Source organism: Terrapene carolina, unplaced genomic scaffold (genome assembly GCF_002925995.2).
Source record: "Terrapene carolina triunguis isolate 2854851 unplaced genomic scaffold, T_m_triunguis-2.0 Scaffold242, whole genome shotgun sequence".
NCBI lineage: Eukaryota > Metazoa > Chordata > Testudines > Emydidae > Terrapene > Terrapene triunguis.
In genome coordinates, this window is record NW_020664593.1 from 9204229 (window position 1) to 9220047 (window position 15819).

At 46.8% G+C, this 15819-nt stretch overlaps 1 protein-coding gene across 1 annotated transcript; it reads left to right on the plus strand.

Annotated features, from left to right (window-relative positions):
• Nucleotides 1–1018: 1018 nt before the first annotated feature.
• On the plus strand, nt 1019–15048 carry LOC112108290. The gene is made up of 4 exons (XM_024202349.3): nt 1019–1086; nt 10483–10947; nt 13217–13357; nt 14934–15048. The coding sequence occupies exons 1-4, from the start codon at nt 1020–1022 to the stop codon at nt 14936–14938; spliced, it is 678 nt and encodes a 225-aa protein (XP_024058117.2). The 5' UTR covers nt 1019; the 3' UTR covers nt 14939–15048.
• Nucleotides 15049–15819: the final 771 nt, after the last annotated feature.

Here is a 15819-nt window from a genome sequence, read left to right on the forward strand (position 1 = left end):
TACTCAGGCTCCCTTACTGGAAACTTTTAAATGAATGTGGAACAGAATCTTCACCAGACCATAACAGTACGTTCCCATTTATCTGAAGGACATTGGGGAACAGCCAAAATCTTCAGCTATCATTGCAGAAATAGGAAAAACAGCCAGTGGGCTTCAAGAAAGCTTCACTGGGTTCACAATCCCAGAGCTCAGGGAAGAGATGTCAGCCAGGCAGCTGGCATGGTGTGTCCACCATGCAGCTGTAACACTGCCAGCAGGATCAGTGGGTACTGCGTGAGCTGTTGCAACATGTGGAGCTGGCTACTGGAGTTCTTCCCATAAAATAATGTTGGACCTGTTCCTATGTGCGAGCCTGGCTTTACTTTCCACAAACAACAAGACAGTACCTTAGTCAGCTTTGCAGACAGGTCTGTTATTTTCAACCCGCTTCCCCATTCCCAGGGGATATAACCCATAACCAAGCTTCAGTTAACCAACGGTTAACACTAACCAACCTTTGGTTAATCAGGATTTCTACTACACTAAAAAAAATACTTTGGGGGGGGGATATATTTTCATCACACGCACAGCACATATGGCCAGATTTTCAGAGGCACCGAGTATCCACAACTCCCAATAAAATCAATAGGAACTACGGAGGCCCAGCTGCTGAGAAAATCAAGCCAATGCTGGATTTTTTTCACTTCCATTTGGGGCTCAGCAGACAAGGAACCCTCTATTGACTATGCACTCATCAGCTCCAGGTTCCGGTGCTGGTGTACACAAGTCCAAAGGAATAAAGAGAATAATTGTTGTGTTCCCCTCCTCCCCTGCATTTCGACAGCATGGAAGCCACTATAACAAGTTAAAATGTGGCAGTCATCCAGGTAGCATGCTGTGAACTTGAAGCTGTAGTAACTTTAGAAAGTGTGACTTTCATTGGGCAGAATGCGAACTCCTGTTGCAACAGCAGAGATATTTTTTTGCCCATACAATCTGAGAGACAGGGTAGGGCAAAGTGACTATATACTTCAACAGCTATGAAACAGCAAGCTGGGAAATTCTACGTCTATGCAGTGCCTCTTCTCCTGTTCTCCTTGCGGATGGGTAAGTGCTGATCTGTTTAAACATCTTCCTTAATATGGAGGAGTTTGACTTATTTCTGAAATTTGGTTTGTGAGGCTTTTTTTTTTTTAAGCCATTCTCCCCTAAGGACTTCTCAGGATACAGCAGGCACTTTGTGGGTCAAATTCAGTACTGGATTTTGCATTGAAAAACACATTCTTGTTTATAGATCCATTCCTATTTAGCTCATAGGCATGTTTGTTTGCGTTTCATCCCAAAGGGGAAATGTATCTTTCCATTTCCATTAGTTCTCGAGAAGGCTGACTATGTACCTTCATTAGTAGAAGCTTTATGGCTTGTTTGTTTTTCTGACATATTAGCTACCCAGTGTGTTCGCAGAACAGTCATAAATATTAATTTTCCAAAGCCAACCTCAGCCAAAAATTCTTATAAATTAAGCAGAGGTATATACAGTCATTTATCACTTAATTATAGAATTTAGGGGTCAGTTCCTGGGATGTGATGTGACCGTATTGCACTGGATTGCTGGCAGATCCCAGCTGTAAAGCCAGCATAACCAGTTGCTGTAGTGTAGGGGAATTCTCTGATGGTGGAAACCTGGTATAATGACTTTTTGCCACTCCCCTCCCAAATGTCCACTTAGTAGGTATGGCCAAAGGAATGGGGGCATGACCAGGAGACCTATGCCCTCTGCCAATCTCCAGCTACCATTTTAGTTCCTTGAGGTTGTTTGCATCTGGCGTAAGTTAAAGACGCCCATAGGCTGCTCTAATTTACTCCAGGGAGTAGAGTTTGGGGTAGAGCAAAAGTAAACTTTATTCCATCTTTGAGCCACCCCACCCCCTTTAACCTGCCTTGTGTGCTCCTCAGGACCTGGCCCTAGATATGAAAATCTCAGCTTTATATTAAAATTACTTGTAGGTTCCCTAATGCATTCCTCCTGGCCCGAGGGGATAGTCCCCTGCACTATATTTCCCAGTGCATTGGTCAGCCTAATTTTAAGTATCTTAAAAGCAAATAAACATAGAGCTTGTCCACCTGACTTCCACATGACAGGTGGCGATACCCATCTCTATACTAATGAAGAGAATGGAATAAAAAGAGCTTATTGGCAGAGTCAACAAAGCATTTGGCAAGAAATATTCCTGGATGCCAACATAAGGGCATTGTCTATTTAAATATCAGTGAACTAGTCACTTCCCAGTTGCGCAACATGGAAAAAAAAAAGTCTGTGCTGTGACCTTCACAGTGAAGACCCAAAACACAGCTGGCACTAAAAGACACAGACCACTCTTTTGGGTTCTGATTCTTAGTGATTAATTGCAATCTCAGTGATGTATATTGAGACAAAGATACAGGATCACAACAGATGATAAGGTCAGTTATATCAAGGTGGAAGTAAAACTCGTGGTGAACAGTGATGATGTTAGAAAACACAATTAATGTGCAGTTATGATCAGAAAAGTGCCAATGTAAAAATGGTACCTTCTTACTCAATAAATGGAAAATAGATAGTAATCATACTGCAGATGGATATATGAAATAAGGTCTGGTCTGCACTTCAGACCTGTATCGGTATAACTATGTCACTCAGGGGTGTGAAAAATCCACACTCCTGAGCAACGTAATTATATTGACCTAACCCCCTGCGTAGACAGCGCTATTTCAGTGGGAGAGCTTTTCCCGATGACATAGCTACTGCCTCTCAGGAGAGCTCTCCCGTCGGCTTAGAGCAGTGGTCCCCAACCTTTTCGTAGCCAGTAGCACATTCATGTTTTCAGAAGAGTGTGGCGGGCGCCAACAATTTTTCAAGGCTTATTTTAAACATAATTATGGAGATATACCTATCTCATAGAACTGGAAGGGACCCTGAAAAGTCATCAAATCCAGCCCCCTGTCTTCACTAGCAGGACCAAGTACTGATTTTTGCCCTAGATCCCTAAGTGGCCCCCTCAAAGATTGAATTCACAACCCTGGGTTTAGCAGGCTAACGCTCAAACCACTGAGCTATCCCTCCCCTCAAAATTGTGTATTTGTACATTAAATAATACAAAAAACATCATATTTAATATTACATAATATATGAATCCAGAGAGAAGCTGGAGAGAAGCCGCGAGGACAGAGAACACTGGCGCCTGCAGCCCTGGAGTATTCTGTCCCCAGCAGGCGCGGGGCCCCGGCTTCTCTCTCCTGCTGGGCACTAGGTGGGCCCTGCGCCTGCCGGGGACCGAGAACACCGGCACCCGCAGCCTGCAGCCCCACAGTTCTCTGTCCCCGGCAGGCGCGGGGCCACGGCTTCTCTCCGGCTTAAGCCGCGGCCCTGCGCCTGCCAGGGACCGAGAACACTGGTGCCCACAGCCTGCAGCCCCGGAGTTCTCTGTCCCCAGCAGGCGCGGGGCCGCAGCTTCTCTCCCATGCTGGGCACTAGGCAGGCGCACATAAATGCCCCGGCGGGTGCCATGGCGCCTGCGGGCACTGTGTTGGGGACCACTGGCTTAGAGCATCTTCATCAAAGTGCTACAGTGGTGCAGCTGCATCGGGTTATGTGTAGATTTGCCCTAAGAGTAGGATACTCAAAATAGATAGGAAGAAAGAATGGCTATTTATTGACAAAACAATTCTGACTTCTCCTGAAAGCGGGCATGCAGAGGTGCTCACCACTCTTATTAAAGCAACAGTTCATTAGAGAGACAAGGCGGATGCAGTTATATCTTTTACTGGGCCAACTTCTTTTGGTGAGAGAGACAAGCTTTCGTGTTTATACAGAGCTCTTCCTCAGGTCTGGGAAAAGTATGCAGAGTATCACAGGTAAGGACAAGATGGAGCAGATAGTTTAGCATATGTAGTTAGCACATGTTCTAAGGGATCATTCAAGGTTAAGGGGTCCATTAACACCTCTGTAGTTATAGGACAAAAAGTCTGTGGAGTGGGGCTGGGAGGCTCACATCCAGATGCAGTGTAGACACACGCTGAAGGACCTAATTGTACAGGGCTCTTTACATTTCTCCCTGACCCCTCAGTTACTGAAGAGTATCTTTTCAGCAGCTGGGCTACCTGATGCTTTCTCCCCTAGGGAGTTCCCTCTCATATGTTTTTTGGGGGGAAGTGGTCAGGCAGGGCTTATCCCAGATAGTAGAGAGAGCTCCAGCTCTTCAGCACTTCCCAGACTGCAGCTGTCCCCTCTCCACCTTCACTCTCCCAAGTCACCTTCAGACACAAGTCCCTTGCACATGTTACTGCAGACTCGGTTTGCAGCAGGCCTGGCGCTACTGGGAAGGCAACGGGGACATTTGTAACCCCGCCCCCCCACCACCACACACACACAACGATTTTCAAGGAGCCCCAAATTATTGTCAGAAAGACCAAATTATACACAAAGATATTCAGTATTAAGCAGTGGAACTGCAGCCGATTGGAGAGTCTTCATCCTTTATCTATATTATAAATCACAGTAAAATACAGGCACGTTTTACTTTTAAAATGTCTTAAAATCCAATATATTCCACAGGTCTAATTAGCCCTGGAAGGTGGTTTGATTTTTAAATAGCAACATTCAGCCCCCCCAATAACGGGCCCCTCGAACCAGTCCTGGCGTGCGGTAACTTGCTCCTGTTGACCTACCTCCCCTAGGTGGGTGGGGAGGAGTATACTGTGTAGAGTGACTCGCATCCCGTCCTGATCCCTCCCAACCTTTTCTGCTCCCCTCCCTACACTTGGTGCTGGATCCTGGAGGAACTCTAATGGAGAGGAAGTGGGGAGTATGCTACAGAGCTGTATCTTGCCCCTGTTCTGTGTCTTCCCAAGCTATAGCCATGGATTTCACCTCCTTCCCCCTTCTAGAAGTGGGGATACAATGGGGCCCTACGTATAACTATGATGATGCCTGTATTTATACTTCTGAAATCCTGGGAGATAAACTCTTGGTACAGCAGACTTTAATCACATGCAACCATTTTGAGAGATTTTAGGGTACTCCTCCTATTACAATGCATTCTGATTATGGCCCAAGGCAGCTTTTTACAAGCAAGGAAAGGTGGCTGACTCACTGGCACCTTACTATCCCTCACAATGTTATGATACTGACAGAGCAAATGTATATCAAGGGTCAGAAAATGTGCAGAAAATATGAAGATAACTTGCATTTATAATCATCATTCTATGTTTCCATAACACCTTTCAGATCGCTAAGCATTTTACAAACTTTCCTACCTAACTATATATTAATCTTTTTCATCCACCACTGAAATGCAGCCACCTCTGGGGTGGAATGTGGCAGCTGTTTAACAGCACACAGCAACATTACAGAACAGTTTGGGACAGGAAGTGAAGGAGAATATCTTTCCCATTGAAATGCCTTTAATTCCAAAGTGCTTTATAGGAATCCTTAAAATATGGCCTAACAGCACTGACATTGAGCTCTGGAGTGGAATGGGGTAGCTGTTTGACAGAGAGCTGTCACTGTTAGGAATAGGAAGTAAAGAATATTGTTACTAACTGAAATGGCTTTCATTCTAAAGAGCTTTATAGACTACATGTACAGTGATTACTCACTCACCACAGAAATGCAGCCACCTCTGGGGGGTGACACAGCAGCCATCTTGCATGGTGACATGACATGAGGCAGCACAGGCTGTATTAACCAATCTGGGAGCAAGAGAGCCTGAGAGAATCACAGCTACTGTATATATCTGGTTGCCTTAATAAAAAAATCACTTTTATATTCATTACAACTGAGTCCTGCCTCTATCACAGGGGACACTACAGCCACTGGTATGCTGTGCTACTACCATGCTGTTCTCTAGTATGTGGATTGCTACCTCACAGGCAACTGTTTTGTCTGTTGTACGGCACATTTTGTAAAGCATTTCAGAATGTAATCACCATATAACTGTTTAACATTGATTTTGTAACCAATTAGGATCTTTTACTAACAACTACCTTGTACTCTCCCCATCTTTGTATCCATCTGTTGCCTCTTGTCTGACATGCAGGCTGTAAGCTTTTTGGTGCAGGGCATGGACCGACTTTTTGTTCTGTGTTTGTACAGCACCTACCATAATGGGGCCCTATGACTGGGCCCTCTAGTCACTACCATAACACAAATAATTAATTCTAATTATAAACTGTCATTGTGCCTCAGTGGGTCACAGATGAGAATGCCAGATTCAGGACAAACTGCTGAGAAATTGGGCAGACTCATCCCAAACTGGTGGTTATTCTTTCATTGGATTATACCAAGCCAGTAACAAAAGTAAACTTCTGTCTCACCAGAAATCAAAAATGCAGTCTCCTTAGGCATTCCAGCCCTAGTCTCACCACCCAAACGCTGGACTCTATGATGAGTGGTTATTGAAAGCCAATTTAATCAAACAGGGTTCTTCTAATCCTAAGAGACCAGCCACTTAGCCAGGTCAATATATAGCTCAGATCTTACCCAATAATCACACTGATGCCAATCCTTTAGTAACTAAAAACTAAAAGTTTAGTAATAAAAGAAGAAGAGAGTTAATAACAGTTAATAGATCATATACATACAAATAATTGCAAAGTTCTTATATCAGGTTTGTAGCAATGATGATATACACTGCTAGCTTGTAAAGTCTCTGGTAACTTCCAAAAGATTGGAAGGTCCTTAGTACATAGTTCAAAATACTCCTTTTATTTGTAAATCCAGAGAATTAGTACAGGAAAGAAGAAAAATGGAGATATTTCAGGGGACTTTTATATCCTCTGCCAGGTGCCTGGAAATTTACTGTCTCAAAAAAAAAAATAATAATAAAAAAAAAGCTCACAGCCCAGTTTGTGGAAAGTTACTGGCTCAAGATGGAGTCCAGGGTCACATGAGCATATCACATGTCCTTGCACGCGTTGATACTCACAGCGGCAGCCATTGCCCATATTCTTGCTGAGGAATCCACAGGCAGGCTTACTGGGTGGGATGAGTTTCTTCTATGGCCCATTGTTAGAGTGAAAAAGCAACAGAGGGTCCTGTGGCACCTTTCAGACTAACAGAAGTATTGGAGCATAAGCTTTCGTGGGTGAATGCCCACTTTGTCAGACGCATCTGCGTCTTCTCCAATACTTCTGTTAGTCTGAAAGGTGCCACAGGACCCTCTGTTGCTTTTTTACAGATTCAGACTAACACGGCTACCCCTCTGATGTTAGAGTGAAGTGTCCTTAGTGGGCCATCAACATATAGCTGTCTGGCCTTGATGTAAATCTTATCTGGTGGGTGTTACCCACGAATACAACACATGTCAGGGCCGACTCTAGCATTTTTGCTGCCCCAAGCAGCAAAAAAAAAAAAAAGCTGCGATCGCAATTGCGATCGCTATCAGCGGCAGCTCTACCACCGCTTCATTCTATGGCGGCAATTTGGCGGCAGGTCCTTCACTCCCAGAGGGAGTGACAGCCCCGCAGCTGAAGGGCTGGACGTGCCGCCCCCCTCTTCATTGGCCGCCCCAGGCACCTGCTTCCTAGGCTGGTGCCTGGAGCCGGCCCTGCACAAGTGTAAGCTACCAGTGCATAGCCAATATTCATAACATCAGATGCAAAGATAATACATGCATATAAACAGGATAATCATACTTAGCAAATCATAACTTTTGCATTGACACCTTACATGACATACTTTGTGCAAGATTTGTTGCAACTGTATAAAGTGGTAATATCAATGATATAAATGGTCATGGTCATATCCAATCATACAGCGTCACATAAACACAAAAGAGATTTTGCGTGTGTGTGTATGGAGAAGCCACTCTAATTGATCACTCTTAACCTGGAGACTAGAGTTTTGATTCTCCACTGCCTTGCACTTTGGGTCATCATGTTCAACTGTGCCCAGTGAGGGCAGCATGAGGGTCAAATACTACTAAAGGAGAATGATAGCATTTGACATCCTCTTAACTCACTCTGCCCTCTGTAAATGGCAACAGCAGTCTCAAGGCAATGGAAAATCAGCCCCTCACCACGTAATGTCTTGTATTCCATGATATTCTAGAGGTGGTTACTGGGGGAATGGGAACTGTTTTTTAAAGAAAATAAAAAATATTTTAAATATGGATTCTAAACCCTCTCCTGCTGTTTTGTTTTCGTGCTTGGCGCCCCATCCAGTTGTTCCAGTTCGGCATTTCAGCGGGAAAAGATTCCTCTTGTTTTGTGAGCTGAGGTTTGTTTCCAGAAATGAGGCGCACTCAGCTGTCCCAGAGCTCGTGGCTGTTTGATACTATGATTAGCAGCCCGGGGAAATGTGGTTTGAAATCCCTGCACAGCATCTCTACTATTTATACATATAAATAGCAGCAGGGTAGTGCTGCCGCTTCTCTGGTTTTGAACATAACCCTGGGTACTGTCAATAGACGTGTTAATAAACAGATAAAAGTCTGTTGGCAGTGTTCTTGAGTACCTCTTCTGTCTTTCAAGATGCCAGCTGTCAAAACAGTGTGGGACATTAGGATATTGTCGGATTCCAACCTTCATGCCGTTGAAGGAGAGAGACGTGAATGGGCTGATTACCAATCACCTTTCTGTTGAGCAAACATCAAAGCAAGTCCCATCCTTGTCCTTTCTGCCATACCATGACCCATAAAGGAGCTACCTAATGTTATTTAGCTCAGTAGCCTTCCTTGTTGGGCTCTCTTGGCTGGTTGAGCTCTCTTCTTCCCTCCCTTTTAATTTCTCATCTTCTGTCATTTTGTCCCCTCTCCCCTCTGACCAGTGCTCTACTCTGCCTGGTGCACTTAGAGTTGAGGGCAGTGTGGATAAAAATCAGGTTCTCCCAGGTAGAAAGTGGGCAGATGATGTATTTAAAAGTTAATGGGAGGGAAATACGAGAGCTGTGGGAAATATTCACATTCACCCTTAAACTCATTTGAACAGACTTGGGCTGGAGGTTCCATGAGTTCACACATGCAATTGGGCCAAGATTTTAAAAAATGGTTGCCTAAACTTAGGCCTGGTCTACACTAACACCCCAATTCGATCTAAGGTACGCAACTTCAGCTACGTGAATAACGTAGCTGAAGTCGACATACCTTAGTTCGAATTTACCGCGGTTCAGACGCGATCCACACGCGGCAGGCAGGCTCCCCCGCCGACTCCGCGGTACTCCTCTCGCTGAGGTGGAGTACCGCAGTCGACGGCGAGCACTTCCTGGTTCGACTTATCGCGTCCAGACCAGACGCGATAAATCGAACCCGGAAGTTCGATTGCCAGCCGTCGAACTACCGCGGTAGTGTAGACCTGGCCTTAGGGTCCTAAGTCCATATCTAGGCATCTGAGTAAGTGACCTACTTTTCAGCTGTGCTAAGTACCTAGCAGCTCCCACTGTTCCACTATTAACTAGGGTTGCCAACTTTCTATTCACACAAAACCGAACACCCTTGCCCCTTCCCCAAGTCCCCTCCCCATCTGTTGCTCACTTCTCCCCCACCCTCACTCACTTTCACTGGGCTAGGGCAGGGGGTTGGGGTGCAGGACGGGGTGAGGGCTCCAGCTGGCGGTGCGGGGTCCAGGTTGGGGCCAGAAAAGAGGGGTTCAGGGTGCAGGAAGGGGCTCCTGGCTTGGGCAGGGGATTGGGATGTGGGAGGGGGTGAGGGATTCAGCTGGGGGGTGCAGATTCCAGGGTGGGGCCAGAAAGGAGGGGTTCAGGGTGCAGAAGGGGGCTCCGAGCTGGAGCCAAGGGGTTCGGAGTGCGGGAGCGGCTCAGGGCTGGGGCAGGGGGTTGGGGTGCAAGAGGGGGTGCAAGCTCTGGGAGGGAGTTTGGATGGGGGAGGGGGCTCAGGGCTTGGGTTGGGGTGCAGGAGAGGTGCTGGCTCCAGGAGGGAGTTTGGGTGCATGAGGGGGCTCAGGCTGGGACAGGAGGTTGGGGTGTGGGGGTGCGGGCTCCAGGAGGGGGCTCAGGGTTGGGGCAGGAGATTGGGGTGCGGGCTCTGGGAGGGAGTTAGTGTGCAGGAGGGGATTCCAATCTGGGGCAGGGTTTTTGGGGTGCGGGCTCCGGCTGGGCGGTGCTTACTTCAGGCGGCTCCCAGGTGGCAGCGCAGTGGGGCTAAGGCAGGCTCCCTGCCTGCCCTGGCTCTGCACGGCTCCTGCAAACAACTGGCATGTCTGGCTCCTAGGCACAGGGGTGGGCAGGTGGCTCTGCATGGTGTGCGCTGCCCGCACCTGCAGGCGCCACCCCTGCAGCTCCCATTGGCTGCAGTTCCCGGCCAATGGGAGCTGTAGAGCTGGCACTCGGGGCAGGGGCAGCACGCGGACCCTCCCTGGCTGCCCCTGCAGGTAGGGGCTACAGGGACATGTCGGCCACTTGCGGGAGCCGCACAGAGCCAGGGCAGGGAGGGAGCCTGCCTTTTCGACTGGGTGTTCCTGGCAACCCTATTATTAACCTCAACACCGTTCATCTTTCTCTCTGTGCAGCTGTCTTAATTTGTGCTGAAGATGCAGCAAAAGAGAACGCAATCATCACCCTCAACTCTCCTGCTACTGCTCACACAGCGGTGCTGCCCCTAGTGGTGACCACCCCTGAGCCATGGCATCCATTTGTGGCTCAGATCCCAGCCAAGGAGAAAGCCAAAGAGAGTGAAACTGTGGTCCTGAATTGCCAATTTCACAGTCCCTGGGGCCCATCCCTGAGCAAGCTGACAGTGAAGTGGTACAAAGTGGATGAAAAGGGGCAGAGGGACCTACTGGAGAACAATGTGACTGTCTTGACAAACTACTCCAGGGCTTTCATACATGGGAACTTATCCCAAGGAGATGCCTCCCTGACTATCCTCAATGTGACAGCCAGTGATCACGGCATTTATTTCTGCCAGGTGACACTGTCCAGTGGGAAGGTGGTGATGGGGAGTGGTACAAAGCTCAGGATCAGGAGAGCACTAGGTAATATTTTGTGTTCATTTCAATTCTTCTTTTTCCCCCCTTGAAGTTGGTCTGTGCACTAGTAGATGGAAGAGGAGGTCTGGAGCTGATACTAATTGGTAAAATAACTGTGACAGTATAGTGTATGCCTCTCACAAGATCTTGGCCTTTGTCTGGTGAAATCTCACATTGTTTGTTTTGATAGCTTCATTAACACGTCATCCCCACAAGATGTGCTTCATGACCAATGTAGCTGCTTTTCCATCTTTCTGGGGCAGTGGAATGCATCAGTTCAGCAATATGCTTGAATGAAAGGGACCAGAGAATGAGGCCTGGTCTACACTGCGGGTGAGGGTATCAATCTAAGTTACGCAACTTCAGCTTCGTGAATAATGTAGCTGAAGTCGAAGTACTTAGATCTACTTACCACGGTGTCTTCACTGTGGTAAGTTGACGGCTGACGCTCCCCTGTCGACTCCGCCTACGCATCTCGCTCCGGTGGAGTACCCGAGTCGACAGGAGAGCGCTCGGCGGTTGATTTATCGCGTCTAGACTAGACACGATAAATCAACCCCCCGCTGGATCGATCGCTGCCCGTCGATCCAGTGCAAAATGTAGACATGCCCTGAGAGAAATCTAACTCACAATGGACATTATTTACCACAAAACTTGGTCCTCCTAAAACTGATCTAAATAAATCAGAGCTTTAGAGATGGAAAAGATCTATTAGGTTGACTAGTCCACCTCTTGGCCAAACTGTGTATCAAGCTACAGGGTTGTTCCCCATAATATATTCTCTTGGCTATGCCCACACTAGTTTTGGCATTTCCTCACCTTTCATAGGAGGTTTTTGTACGTTGTAATAGATCTCATATTAAGACATTTTTCCTGAAGCTGTGCCTAATATTTGCCTTAACTCGCTTTAATTCCTTTATTCTTGTATCTCTCTTAAGCAATTCCTTTTCCTCTATTCCATGCCCTTCTGACTGTCCTTTCAGACAAAATCTTCCAGCACTTTGCTTTCCTTCTGTCCCATTTTACATGGTTGTAAAAGAGGTCCATTGCAAAGGCCTTTAAACTAGTGACACCCGCTGATAAGCTGCCTCCTCTGCATGTAGGCCCTGATTCAGCAAAGCATTCAAACAGGTGCTTATCTTAACGCATGGGGAGCAACCCTATCACTATTCTGCAAAGGATGCTTAATTTTAAGCAGATGAGTGGGTCAATGGAATTAACTTAAGAAATGATGAATCGTGGCCAAATTCTGAGGTCTAGTTATTTTTACTCAGACAACTCCCATTGATGTCAGTGGGAGCTTTCCTAATTGAGCACTTATTTAAAACTGAGTAAGGACCTCAGTATCTGTCCTGCAGCCATCACAGTGAACAATGTTGTCCACATTTTCTAGTGCCTGGTAAATTTATCAGCAAACAGGGATGTAATGAATACCTGACCTAGGTCTGATTGTGCATCAATCTGGCAGTTTCGTTGGGGAAATTATTGCATTTCAGATGTAAAGATAAAATGCCATTTTAAGTCTGGTCTGGCCACACCCTGCTGATCCCTGACCTGTTCTCCCATTCACTTCCTTCTTCCTAAAGACATACTTCCTCTTGCTGTTTCTCCATTCTACCACCCTCCCCAGATCAGAGACCTTCTATGTCCCCCAAGCAATACTCAGTTCCAGTGAATTCTGACCCAGAACCTCAGGATGTAATGATCCCAAAGAATGTGGAACTGTCACATCTCTACCTACCTGTCAAGTGGTGGTGGATGCCCCCATGTCCCAGTGAGAAACAAACATCTTCAGATCTTACCCCTCTTTGGTGCTGTCTCCTTTGGAAAGTTGCAGAAAAGTTACAATACTCAGAATATTGCAAAGTATTCTTTACTGTTTGCTCATACCTTATGAGTGCGTGAAGAATACAGGGGAGATCCCTATAAATGCAGCCTGATTCATAATTCACTATCACCTCACAGCATAGTACAGCCTACAGCCCTGCACCGAAACAAATCAGTGTGCAATACACTGTCTCCAGTCCCCATAGTGTATTGCTGCTTCCTGCCTATGCTGAAATAAATCCACATGATCTGCAGTGGACTATACTCTCTCTTTCTGCTGTAGAGACCTGCAGTTTCTTGCCCATCAAGAAATCCATATAATCTGTATCACAGTAGGCAGCATCCTTGGCAAGATACTGTAGAAATCAGTAACTTCTCCTGTGTACTATCCTCCATGGGCATATAGCTCCATGTAATATGTCTTGTGTCACTGTGCCTCTTTCCTCAGGGTTGTTTGGCATAGAAGAATCCATTGGAACAATCATTGGGGTTGTGGCAGCCGGTATAGGAGGCTTGGTGGTTCTGATTATAGTTCTAACTCCTCGGTTGAGGAAGTGTCTCCTGTGCATAAAACAAGCACCTCACCAAGGTATGGAGTAGACAGTGAATTCTTGGATCAGTTACTATAAAAATATGAGCTTCTCATAAAACACAGACAACATGTTACATGTGTCCAAAGTACCTTTAGAACTCCTGTAGATTTAGCCACTTAGCAGTCACAGACTGGGCAGGGATCATGCAAGGAACAGGATAGCTGGACAGTCCTGGTGAAATCCAGTGACAAAGACAGATGTAAATCTGTGTCTGTTTTTCAGACAAACCTACGCTGGATGTAACAGCGTGTGTGGACACAGCACATCATTCACCTACAAAAAACTTGGAAGGATTGCCTTGCCCGCAAACTCCCACACAAAGATACACGTTGAACAGACACAGACCGTTCAGAAATACTGAGTTGTCTTCAATCCCTTCCCCTGCCCCCTTCAGTCTGAACCACCGTTCTTACCCTCACCCTTTAAGACCTTACATGGATTTTCTCCCAGTGGCTGCAAAGATCCCAGCGATACAGAGGGCCAAATTTTCAAAGCTGCTCACTCCTGTTTAGGCGACAAAAGAAGTGGCCAGATTTTTCAAAAGTGCTTAGCTAAGTGTCATAATGGGAGCTGAGCACCTTTGAAAACCTTATTTATTTGGCCAAATGGAAGCTGAGCTCTTTTGAAAATCTGGCCAATTGTTGATTCTGAGCACTTCTGAAGTCTGGCCATGGCCACTCACACACACCTGCCTTCAAAGCAATGCACTCTCTCTCTCTCTCTCTCATACACACACCTTCCTCCAAAACGATGTGCACACACACACTTATATACCTCTTCCTCTAACGCACGCACATACGTACACACTTCTTCCTCTAAAGCAGTGCTGCCACCTTATGGTCAGTCCTAGAAAGGGCTCGCAGTCCGCACACTGCTCTGTTTCATTCCACTCTATTGAATATTAATTACCACCTTGGCTGCCTAAGTCAGGGGTGGCCAACCTGAGCCTGAGAAGGAGCCAGAATTTACCAACTTACATTGCCAAAGAGCCACAGTAATACATCAGCAGCCCCCCATCAGCTCCCCCACCCCGCTCCCAGCGCCTCCCACCCACCGGCAGCCCCGCCGATCAGCACCTCCCCCTCCCTCCCCACACCTCCCGATCAGCTGTTTCCTGGAGTGCAGGAGGCTGGGGAGAAGGGGGGAGGAGCGAGGGCAGTGCAGGCTGGGGGGGGGGGTGGGAAGGGGTGGAGTGGGGACAGGGCCCATGGCAGAGCCAGGGGTTGAGCAGTGAACACCCCCCGGCACATTAGAAAGTTGGTGCCTGTAGCTCCAGCCCCAGAGTTGGTGCCTATACAAGGAGCCGCATATTAACTTCTGAAAAGCCACATGTGGCTCCGGAGCCACAGGTTGGCCACCCCTAGCCTAAGTCCTCTATCTGATTCTAGGAATAGCTCTCCAAGTGGTAGCCCCTTTTGCTTCAAGACTTTGCGTTCCAAACCACATGAATGGGTAGACTTCACTAACACATTTGCTTCTACAATGCCTATGACAGTTTAGCGATTGTAGGATACTTGGTTGTGTTGTATTATATCTGCATCACTCACTTGTTCTCTCTTCCTTCCTGCACAGCATAACTTGAGCTGCATGGTTACAGAAAATACCAGAAGACTAAACAGTTTCTTCCATCTGTGTCATAACTTGTCACATTCTGTGAACCAAAAGGGGCGGTTTTTTGAGCTATCCATGTGTGCTGTCTATAGCTATAATAAAATTGTTTGCTTCAGTACACATTCCTGCTTTCAGTACATGCTGACTCTTTACTGTTGCCTTTACATACACAGTAGTATGGTCAACTGCCTCAGATAGCATGCACCAGGGGTTCTCAACTTTTTCTTTCCCCCGCAACATGCTATAAAAACTCCACAGCCCACCTGTGTCACAGCAACTGTTTTTCTGCATATAAAAGCCAGGGCTGGCATTAGGGGGTAGCAAGCAGGGCAATTGCCTGGGGCCCCATGCCATGGGGCCCCCACAAAGCTACACTGCTCAGGCTTCAGCTTCAGTCCCAGGTGGCAGGGCTCAGGGCCCCAGGCTTCAGCCCCATGCAGTGGGGCTTCAGCTTTCTGCCCTGGACCCCAGCGAGTCTAATGCTACCCTGCTTGGCAGACCCCCTGAAACCTGCTCACGGCCCCCCAGGGGGCCCCGGGGCCCTGGTTGAGAACCACTGGCATAGACCAAAACAGCCTTTTATAAGAGTTTAACCTTATTATTAGCTATAGTCCTGGTTAACTTGACAACCAGGTGTATCTTGAAAGAATAGGTGTATTTCTTATACGTCACCCTGGATCTTTCCTTGCATTGTTTCATGTTTTAAAAGGTAGTGCCCTCGCATTTTCAGCTACAAAATTCTTGCATAAAACCTGGCACCTGTTTCAACAGAGACTGATGGATGAGTGAAATACTCAATCTCACCAATTGCTAACTGGTACCCTCATATTATTTGTCCTGAATGCAT